The 11992-nt window shown below is 43.8% G+C and overlaps 1 protein-coding gene across 1 annotated transcript; it reads left to right on the forward strand.

Moving 5' to 3' along the window:
* Positions 1–1008: 1008 nt before the first annotated feature.
* On the forward strand, positions 1009–7505 carry LOC119958683 (immunoglobulin kappa light chain-like). The gene is made up of 8 exons (XM_038787260.1): positions 1009–1207; positions 1512–1838; positions 1929–2255; positions 4564–4665; positions 4765–4795; positions 5350–5396; positions 5836–5885; positions 7054–7505. The coding sequence occupies exons 1-8, from the start codon at positions 1153–1155 to the stop codon at positions 7132–7134; spliced, it is 1020 nt and encodes a 339-aa protein (XP_038643188.1). The 5' UTR covers positions 1009–1152; the 3' UTR covers positions 7135–7505.
* Positions 7506–11992: the final 4487 nt, after the last annotated feature.

Below are 11992 nucleotides of genomic sequence, written 5' to 3' on the forward strand. Positions count from 1 at the left end.
AAATACTTTCTTAATTTCTCTCCTCTAATGTGTTTCCTTCTTGCAGCTTCTAAGTCATGTTCTCTGTCCGGCATGTACTGAATTTCCACTGATAATGCTTTCCAAATGTTTCTTGCGGCATATCTTGAGGAAAATGTGGGGCATTGCATTGGTAATGTCGACCACCAGTAACCTTTAGTCGCGACTTTACGAACAGATGGCATGCAGGCTAAATTTACTCGAGTATCTTCCCTCTTCTCCGTTTAGTAACGTTGTCTACAATTTATCCAAAGAGGAAATGCTTTTAACGTAACCCTTTGGGAACGCTGAATGCAAGTCGTTTCTGCTCGAAATTTTGTTTTAAAAATAAGACACTCACTCAACAGCAGAATGTGCGAATGTGAACGCGGCTGAGAATCGAAATACAACCCAGTTGACGAGAGGCCCAAGGTTCAGATATGTCCCTGATGCTACTCAAATGTTTGGTTTATTGGATCTCTGAATAATTCTAAAGCAACGCCAATTTTCATGATCTTGTTGGTGACATTCACTAGAAAACACACAGAAGGCTACGGAAGAAAATGATTCTGATTCTGTTGAATTGTTTTTATATATGCCCCCCCCCCGCCCCCCCCCCCCCCCACCACCACCACCACCACAATTACAAAAAGGATATTGGCATGGAGCAAACCCGATTTACAAGAATGAGAGCAGGGCCAAAATGTCATAAATAAGTAGAAATAGGGAACAGGCTGTACATTTTTAACTGGCGAAGTCAAGGGTGAGGGACGGCCTGGTAGATGTCTTATAAGTTGGATCAGCAACATCATCCCAATGACATTCTGGTATGGATAAACTTGAGTTAATTACTAACTACAATATTCAGCATAGACCCCTGAAGTCATTATTCCACCCAGCCCTCTGAACTACAGCCAATCAGATTGTTGTAAGGTCTTCTGTTTCTTATCAGCTGTGACACCAAGGCGGTGACAACAGTGCAAATGAACGTCATATTCACCAAGACACCGCTCACAGAATGGTGTCATACTTTCCAGAGAACAGATCGTCATCGTTTCCATCGGATCTGGCCCTGAGCTCGTGTCAGTCTGTGGCCTCTCCGGCCGCAGTAACAAGCGAGTGAGAGCGAAAACGGGGCGCAGTCTCCGGCTCAAGATGGCGAAGGAACATTTCCCCCTGATCCTCATTCCGCTGGTGCTGAGTGGTTACGGTGAGTAAGCGGCGGTTGGAAATTTAACCGGAATTACCTTCGTTCTGCAAAATGTGAGAATGTGTGTTTCTTGATATAAAACTGATCCAGTGATCATGTGAAGGAATTTCACGGGATAGTGCCAATAAGTTTGCTGCTTCCTACTATAAACCGAAGCGAAAATAAATCGAAGGATAAATCTCACCCAAAACTCTGTAAAACAGCAATGAGATTGTTCTTAAATTACAGCTGAAGCGTTTCAAAGCGGATGTTTCCAATCTATCAATAATCATTGATAACGAACCAATAATCTCTCTGGTTACAGACTCCGAGTCCACTCTGTCTCACATCCCCTTAACATTGACCGCTGAAGTCGGGCAGATCGTGGAATTAACCTATCATTACATTTACGAAGTGGAATTGGTGTCTCGCTATGGCTGGTATAAACAAGGAGTGGGTGAAGCACCGAAAGCAATCGACATTTCATCCTGTAACGGGGCGGATTGTAAGTTTATTTCTAAAAAAGGCAAGATCAAAAATATACTGATTCTGGAAATCCGCAATGTCCAGGCGAATGATTCGGGTTCCTACTACTGTGCTGAGATGGATAGCTATGCACCGCTCCAGAAAGCAGCTACACTACTGGTTGGAGGTAAGAGAACAATTGAAATGAATTCTGATCATGCACAGTATTATCATTTTGTGTGAATCAATCGTTGACTATGTCTCAATCTGTGTCCAGACAGTTCCACCAGTAAGACGGCGGTGCTGATATTTGTGCCACGGTGGGAGGAGAATTCCAGGGATACCGTCCCCTTGGTGTGTCTGGTTAGTGGACTTTCTTCGAACCGGATTGTTATTTTCTGGAATATTTCCGGCCTGGTGGCCGAGGGATCGAGCGATCCCGGTACACTGGAGGACGGGACCTACAGCATCATTAGTCAGATCATGGTGTCGATGGATATGTGGAGTAACGACGCTGTCTGTACTTGTATTATTCAACTGGGGTCTACAAACAAAAATTGGACGAAGAGCGTGCCGTTCCCCAAAGCAGCAGAGACAAGGACAGGTGAGTTGGCGATCTTCACAATGATGGTTTGAATTCAAGTTATAATCAATAAGAACGATTAGCTCGAAGCTTAGACTCTGAAGCCTGTTAAATAAAAACAAAGGCTTTCCAATATGTATCCCGATAGCTTTGTCACATTTTCCCTTGAAACTAGAATCTGGATTTCCTTTCCGAAGTTATTGAATTTGCATCAACCGCCCATTTTACGCAGTGGGCTTTGGAATGTTGTGATCAGTTCTCCGCTGGATGGGCTTCACAAACAGAAACCAGACAAAAGTGGAAATTTTTGTCTAAAAATGATTTGTTTTCTGAGACATTCATTAATTTTCTCTGAATCTCATTTTCCAGAATCCATCATCCATGTAATATCTGCTTTATTGGTGTAATCCTGCTTCCTGAGTCACGTAATGTTTTAGAACATTAAACACTGGGTCTAACACTTCACATAAATGTCATTTTCAGAATTTATCCCAAGTGTATCACACAGACTTTACTTGGGCAGGCGAATCGGAGCTTTATTGTCACAAACAAATGGTAGGGGCAGGGCGATTACTAATGCACGCAAAGCTCTCGCCATTAGCAATACATCAGAGATTAGAAGAAGAAGGGAGCTGTAATGAACATTAGCAAAACTCTGGTTCAGCATCAACTGTAGTATTACGTCCTATCTGGGCACCAGAATGTCTGGACAATGTATTAGAGACAGTGCAGAAAAGATTCAAAGGAATGGTATCACGGGTGGGAAAATTAATTCACGTCCATAACCGATAGACACTGATACTGTTCTGCTTGGAGAAGTTTGAACAGATATGTGATAGTGGCGTTTAAAATCAGGAGGGATCTGGGCAGAGTATAGAGTGAAAATCTGTACCCCGTGACCGAAGGATGGAGTGCCAGGCGATACAAATGTGATGTGATTGGGAAAGAAATGAACTGCAACAAAACGGTGAACCCTTCTGTACACCGAATGTTCATCATTGGAACACACAGCCTGAGAGTGGCGATCGAAAGGGAATTGGAGAATGGCGAGAAATGGAAGAATGTGGAGGCGGAAGAAGAGCGGTAGGTGGGTGGAATTAAGCGGGTTGTTGCTGCAGAGAGGTAACGGAGAGTTGGTGGGCTGAATGGCCTCCTTCTGTGCTGCAATTATTCTCTGATTCAGTAATGTTTGGAGATGGAAATGGGAAGATCAATTAATGCTGTAAGTTATCCGGAATCATTGAATCTTTAAATTGAAGAATCGAGTGTAAAAAATGCGTCAGAAAGCACTGGCTGGCCACGTTCACAGTATTGTGATCAGCTGCACACAGCTTTTTAAGGGATAGAGTCACAAGTCTACCGAGAGAGCCGAGGAAATTTGTTGGGAACTGGCCACTTCAGTTAATGTGGAGAGACTGGAGAAGCTTGGACTCTTCTCCATACGTAAGAGAATGTTAAGAGGAGAAATGATCGACGCCACGATCAACCAGAACGTTTCGATGGAGTAACTAATTGGAACAGTGCACAATGGCAGTAGGTGAGAAAACAAGGGAACACAAATTGAAGATAATCAACAAAGAACTGGGGATTTGTGGAGAGTGTGATTTACACAGAGAGTTCTTGTTATCTGGAACATTCGGCAAAATCATAAATAATAATTACTTTCAGAAGGGACTTTGCAGAAATATTTCATGGGGAGCAATGTGCAGGAACATGAGAGAAAGCTGAGGGAGTTTGACCCAATTTGGATTGAACTTTCAGAATTGACTCAAGGACAGCATCATTCACTATTCCGAGATATTTCTAACACGTTGAACATAATGAATTCACCAGAACCCAATCAAAGGGCGGCACGGCAGCACAGAAGTTAGCAGAGTTGCTTCACAGCTCCAGGGTCCCAGTTTCGGTTCCCGGACCGGGTCACTGTCTGTGCGGAATCTGCACGTTCTCCCTGTGTCTGCGTGGGTTTCCTCCGGGTGCTCCGGTGTCTTCCTGCTGTCCGGTGACGTGCATATTAGGAGGATTGACCATGCTAAATTGTCCTTTGTGTCCACAAAGGTAAGGTGGGGTTAATGGGTTCTGTGGATAGGGTGAAGGGTGCTCTTTCCGAGGGCCGATGAAAACTCGACGGGCCGAATGGCCTCCTTTGACACTGTAAATTCTATGATTCCATTTCACGTTTTACTATCATTTCCAAGGGCTTTACTTTGCCCCTTTCAGTCCCAAGGTTCAGGTTTCGACTTTTTACCTGAGTTGAGTTTCCCAGCTGAGAATCCCAGGAGATAAGGATGTGACAGAGAAACAGATTCTAATTGTTTTGTCTCTGCAGGATGGTGCAGCCGCGCCCTTCCCGCTTTCATCACTGTCCTGGTGGTTCTGCTTCTCTTGTTGATTCTACTTTCCATTTGGATTTGTAAAGGAGGCAGATCAGGTGAGGAATCCGGTGCATGAGGGATATTGCCGTGATTGCTGATCCAATGTTATTATCTTCTCCTGATTTTATTTTGCTAATTATAGTTTCTTCTTTCAGGAAAATGGGACAACAAGAGCCAAAATGAAAAGTAAGTAACTGAGCCATTTGTAAACTACATCACGGACACTCTCTTTGCATTTAGTATTGTGTGATGTCCAGTTCAAACCCAACTCTGATTTCAATGTTTCATGTTGATATTCTGTTCGATATATAGAACAGTACAGCACAGAACAGGCCCTTCGGCCCTCGATGTTGTGCCGAACAATGATCACCCCACTTAAACCCACGTAACCCGTATACCCGTAACCCAACAATCCCCCCATTAACCTTACACTACGGGCAATTTAGCATGGCCAATCCACCTAACCCGCACATCTTTGGACTGTGGGAGGAAACCGGAGCACCAGGAGGAAACCCACGCACACACGGGGAGGACGTGCAGACTCCACACAGACAGTGACCCAGCCGGGAATCGAACCTGGGACCCTGGAGCTGCGAAGCATTGATGCTAACCACCATGCTACCGTGAGGAAGATGATTCTAAACGTGCTGCACAATTAATTATTTTATCAGCTATTTCTGGGACCAGGATCTGCCTGATCTAGCACTTTATTAATACTTCTTGTCCTTGTTCCGTTTTAGCTTGAGAGAGACAACACAAAGAGGGAGGCTGAAAGAGCGACACACGGGTAAGTTCCATTGAAACATCGGCACCGATTAAATAGCAAATTGCGGGAATTCACCGATTGATAACTGGACTTTCTGCCATCAAAATATTCTTCAATCATATCATTCATGTTGGTGTCAGGAAACGGCCAATTGTTGATTATTAAATCTGCGGGTAATATACCAGGTAGGAAATGGACACGAGACGACGGGATTGTCCACCATTGGCGAATTGGGCTCCATTGACTCATCATCTGACAATTGATGCATTGAGGGGCCCTTGATCTATTACGGGTCTATTTGTAAAGCTTTTGAATTGACTGAAATTGACAATTAGGGTGAATTGATGCCTTGAACCCATTGGCGCATTGATTCGTCATTGTCTTCGCCTATCTCCAGCTGAATATCTATTCGCCAAAAGAACATAATATTTAAATTTATTTTGCATTCTTTAATACCTAGGCGACCACCGCCAGGCACAGACACAGAGATTAAATGACGGTGCGTTACGGGTAAGTGCAATTAATATTTTGTCAAGCTGCCCAGATAAATTGCTGATTTTTGGAATAATGTGCACCCCATATCACGCTAGATATTTCACGCGGTTGGCCGAGCACATTCTAGAACGTAAGCATTTGTTTCAAATCACACTCGTCGCATTAACTAAAATCGCAACATATTTATCTGCGGGGGCAGGAGTGGAGGAGCGAGGGTGTTGTGTTGGTACTGGGGAGCAGGGAGCAGGATTTGACATCAAATCCCTCAACAAACATCCAAATTAAATACATCCGCAGCACCGTTATTAAATGGATGTTCTTGGAACCCTATTGATTCCGAATGGGCTGCCGAATTTATTTCATTGAAAGCATTGAGGAGAATTTTGAAAAGTTGCTGTCAAGCGACCAGGGGCTTGCAGAGCTGCGAAAGGCGCAAAATATGAGCAGTGTGGATTATGCTCCCTGATTTGGTGCTTGAGCCAGAATCATTTCATAAGGTGCCTGGATCTTCACTTATAGTGCTGGAACGTTTAAAGCAACGGATCGGGAGATGGGCACTGTGATAAGAATGGTCAGCGTGCTTTATATTTCAAGTTCGTTTATTTCGGCACTGACAGCTTGGTCTAAATGGCCTTCTGATGTGCACTCTCCCCCCCCCCCCCCATCCCTTCTCTGTGTTTCTTCGGTGGAAGTCTCTTTATTGTGTTTGTGTTTCTGTCTGGATATGTATTTATCTGCCCGACCCTATAGATAACACACGGGGGAACATGATCATCAGATTCGCTCTTTAACAATAAATATGTGGAATAAAAGTAAGTTACGTCGCCCCAGTTGTCTTGTTTTCCATTGACCATGTCTCCGTTAATTTATTTTCCATAAACATGAAGCAGCACACTTGCAGATAGATATAGAGGGGAACTGGAAGATGATTCAACTGTGGTTTTTAAAAGGTAATCTGTGAAATGTTTGAAGGGAGGGGAATTTTTGAAGATATGGGAAATGTCAAAAAGACGATTGCGCTAACTGACTAGCACTTTCAAGGAGCCAGGACGGATTGAATGGACCGAATGCTATCCTTCTCAGTTGTTTCATTCTGTCACTTCATTGAAGTCTAATACTTTTCGGAATAATTTGACATCTATGTTCACTATTTTTGAATGTCAATGCTTCATATATTTCCCAGACTCAGGGCGGACCTCTCTACGCCTCCCTGGATTTGGCCGCGTTGGAAAAGAGATCAAAAAAGAAGGCAGGCCGCAGATGAGAATGGACAGCTTTTCCTTGATGAATCCTGGAGGAGACAGGTTATGCCGAACAACCCGATGCCTTGTGGAAATAAACATAGAACCAAGGAGACTTCAATCAATCAGCTAAACTCTTCCCGTGCATTGCGCTAAACTCTGATTCCTTTGTTCAGTGCAGAGGACAAAGTGTTAAGAATCATTTGTGATAATCCACTGTAACCATACCTGTAATAATGTATGGCAGAATTCGAGAAAACTCCAGTCACAGTGAGATCTCTCCGATGATTGTATCGTTCCAGTTACATTTCATTTCAAATGTCGATATGTAAATATAACTAAATTAATCGACCATTAAACGATGTTGCAATACGTCCAATAATTGATAAAATTACATCTGCGATTTCTGTTCAGTTGAAAATATCAGTTCAGGATTCAGGTGCGTTGCACGGGCTGAGATGTGAATTGTGGAAAGTGATCAAACTAACAATAGGCCCAGGTGACCGTAGGCTGCTTCCCCTTTGAGTAGGACAGCTGACTGGTGGTGAATTAACCTAATGATCGCCACACCTCATGCGAGCGGCAAAGGAATATCCTCATCCCGTACTGGAGTTTGACTTCGTGAACACACTGTCGAAGCAGATGTTCTAAACAGGCCCTGAATAGTCAGGGACACATGTGGGGAGTTATGTCTGAAATTTCCCATGATTCTATTTTTCCTTTAAACAGGAAGTATTGATTGAAACCAACATGTCAGAGGTGGAATTATAGAAAGAAGGGGTGGATTTGGAACTGTGCCCTCGACAAGCGGTAGATTTCCTTGTTGAGTCAGGACCAGTTCTGAGCTGATTATTAGGAATTCAGTCTATCATGTTAGCGCCATGGCCTGATTCCATCTCTATGGACTTTCGTCTTGTTCTGCCTAGATATTCCAATTAATATCACCATTCTGATTACTCCGCATGAGCAGATTTAGCATGTTATACTGAGTCACAACAAAGATATCTCCCGATATGAATAAACTCTTTCACTACCAATCTCCGAGTAATTTCTCAACCAATCTCTTGATGATTGAAATTAACGCGTAACAGCATTCTATTTGTTAATGCGAATTTATATAGTGCGGCAGGAGAAGAGGGGACGAACGGGCAGTTGCTTGCAGGAAACGGCCTTGCGATATTGCGAATGATGTAGAGGAATAATAATAATAGCGTTTAATTTCCCATGCAAAAGTGTACACTTGTATTTCGTTTCACATCCAGTATAGCAGTAAAAACTTCAAAAGAGTAAATATTGCTTGTATGCCACCATTCATACTTTTGCGAATATTTCTCATGCATACATACCAAACACGAATAAGACATTTCACTAAATATCTATGAAAAACAGCAAGTTAAATTAACATTATGTTATTCAGTGCTTATGGTACTGGGAACAAAATACCTCTTGAGCCGATTGTTCCACGCAACAGGCATTATAAAGCATCGGCTCAAAGAGTGAGAGGGACTACCGGTGATGGTCTGAACTTTCCTCTGAGCTCTTTTGTGAAACAAATTATTGAGCTGCGTCTGCTGTCTACCAAAGTTTTTACCTGAAGTGTTGACAATTCTGGCGATGACACCTTGGTTGTTCACAGTGAGGTAACCACGAGCAGAATGCCATGTTGACCGTTAAAATACTGTCTAACAGATCTTTGCATACCTTTTCTGAAGCATTATGATTCATTTCAAAAACTTTTAGTTTCTAATTAAAAACAAACACTGACAAACTCTTTTTAAATATGCCTCCAGTGTTCTCTCTGTGAAGCTCAGCTTCTGGGCGACGTGCGTTCACAGACATTTGAAACACTTCAAACTGTCCGTTGATCATTGAGATACACATTGCAACACGTATGTAGGCCATTGATATACAAAAGTAGTGCTTTGGATTTGTTATCCAAATCTGAAGATCATTCAATTGGCGCGATTTCTGAAGAGTGGCCAAACGTTCAATGTACAGTCGAGGGAGAAAGTGGGAAATGGAAAATGCTGTTCAATTTCATCATTGGAAAGTCAATGTATCATAGCAGAATCAGAGAAAAGTCACGGTACCGAAGGAGGCCATTTGGCCATCTTGTCTATGCCAGCGCGAGGGCACTCAGATTCCATTCCTCATCCCACTATACCCGCCAGTCACGTGTATTCTACTTACAGATAGAGTTGACAATTCATAAACATAAGGATAGAAAGAATAAGATGGATGAGATATCTTGGTCAGATAATTATACGTGTACACAGGGACTCGTAATTATAAAGAGATGACACAAAAGTAGATCAGTAAACGAGTGAGGTTTGACCCTCCCAATCCCGCCCTGTAAACATTCCAGTAGATAGTTAAGGAATTGTATTCCAAACTCCTCACCAAAAATAGGAACAATCCAGGCAATTGAAGTCTTTGGTGTAGTGATGAGGGAGGCGATTGGACAGCTTCTTGGGATGGGGAGTTACGGTTCGATTACAGTTGCACCTCGAGTCCTGATTATTAAAGTTGGAATCGCAGGTTTACCCCGTGCGGAGAAAATTGGAGCCATTGCACCGACCAAGGGCATCCCTCAGAGCTCCTTCCTTTCACAAATAAATTATAGAATCACTGTCCCGGACAACCGCAATGAGCAGAGAGTCGATTTATACATGTCAAGCCGTTTATTCTGTCATTAAACTACTTCAGGTGCTGCCGTTCATTCAAGCAGATCGGACATGCTGTCAAACAAGCCTTGTGACTGGTGCACTTTTAGGTAGTTCAAAGTCAGAGAGTCTGAATTGACGTAGTCTGGGCCAAAACTACCTGAGACACAATAACTGTGAGAGACAAAACCAGCGGTTCTGTTGTCGCAGGGCAAGTGACGATATACCCAATGAAGGATGGGTGGCAAGAGTAAACTATAAAATATCCCGTTCCCTCATTCATGAATCCAAGTTGAATCAAATGCCGAGGGTCACAATTGAATGGTGAATCATTGTGTCTCTCACAGTTATTGTGTCTCAGGTTGTATTGTCCCAGACCCCGACTATTTAGGATCTCTGACTTTGAACTACCTAAAGGATGTGCAGTCACAAGACTTGTATGGCAGCATGTCCGATCTGCTAGTATGGACAGCAGCACCGGGTGTAATCTAGTAACAAGACACACTCGAATGAATACCAGGACAAAGAGAGAAAGTGACACCCTTCAGGACTAATGGAAGTATAGTGGATGTTGCTATGTAGGGAACGCTGCAGCTAAATTTCGGCAGAGCAAGAGCTCTGAATCAACAACGTGTCAATGGCCAAGGACATGTGATTTTTAATTGTCTGTGTTCAGGGCCAATGATTGATCCTGGTACACGGGGTCCAATACCTTCCTCCCCAGCGCTCACACCACTGACACACGCACACATACACACACAGACACACACCGCTCTTCCGCTCAGAGAGAACATGTATTTCTGTACATAGAATTTACACTGCAGAAGGAGGCCATTCGGCCCATCGAGTCTGCACCGGCTCTTGGAAAGAGCACCCTACCCCCTACCCAAGGTCAACACCTCCACCCCATCCCCATAACTCAGTAACCCCACCCAACACTAAGGGCAATTTTGGACACTAGGGGCAATTTATCATGGCCAATCCACCTAACCCGCACATCTTTGGACTGTGGGAGGAAACCGGAGCACCCGGAGGAAACCCACGCGCAGACGGGGAGGATGTGCAGACTCCGCACAGACAGTGACCCAAGGCAGAATCGAACCTGGGACCCTGGAGCTGTGAAGCGATTGTGCTATCCACAATGCTACTGTACAGCCCAGAAGTGCATGGCAAGGCTTTTCGATTTAATATCTCATACCAGTATTAAGGAGTAATAGTAAGGGAGTGATTTCCTACACGGGTGACGATATCAATTGCCTATCACCTGCAATTGGACAGTTCTGAATGGGGAATGAAGAGCTCTGATCTGGGAAAGAGCTGCAGCAGCGGACTGTATATTCCCAACCTGCATTATACCTTACAAAATGCATGACCTCGCATTTGTCCGGATTAAACTCCATCAGCCATCTCTCCGCCCGTCTCCAAACGATCTCAATCCTGCTGTATCCTCTGACGATCCTCATGACTATCAGCTATTCCACCAACATTTGTGTCGTCTGCAAACTTACTAATCAGGCCAGTTACATTTTCCTTCGAATCATTTATATATATATATATATACTACGAACAGCAAAGGTCCCAGCACTGATACCTCCGGATCACCACTAGTCACGGCCCTCCAATCAGAAAAGCACCCTTCCATTGCTACTCCTTATGACACAGCCAGTTCTGTGTCCATCTTGCCAGCTCACCTCTGATCCCGTCTGACCTCACTTTTTGTACCAGTCTGCCATGAGGGGCCTTGTTAAAGGCCTTACTGAAGTCCATATAGACAACATGCGCTGCCCTGCCTGCATCAGTCATCTTTGTGACATCGTCGAAAAACTCTATCAACTTAGTGAGACACGACTTCCCCTTCACAAAACCGTTCTGCCTGTCGCTAATACGTCCATTTAATCCCAAACAGGAGGAGATCATGTCTCGAAGAATTCTCTCCAGTAATTTCCCTACCACAGACGTAAAGCTCACCGGCCTGTTGTGCGCTGGATTATGCTTGCTGCACTTCCTAAACAAAGGAACAATATTGGCTATTCTCCAGTCCTCCTGAATATCACCTGAAGACAGTCTGGATGCAAAGATGTCTGTCAACTTCCTTTCCAGCCTCCTTCAGCATTCTGCGGTAGATCCCATCGGGACCTGGGATTTACAACAAAGAACAAAGAAAAGTACAACATAGGAACACGCATTTCGGCCCTCCAAGCCTGTGCCGACCACGGTG

This window comes from Scyliorhinus canicula, chromosome 30 (assembly GCF_902713615.1).
Source record: "Scyliorhinus canicula chromosome 30, sScyCan1.1, whole genome shotgun sequence".
In the NCBI taxonomy this organism is placed as follows: domain Eukaryota; kingdom Metazoa; phylum Chordata; class Chondrichthyes; order Carcharhiniformes; family Scyliorhinidae; genus Scyliorhinus; species Scyliorhinus canicula.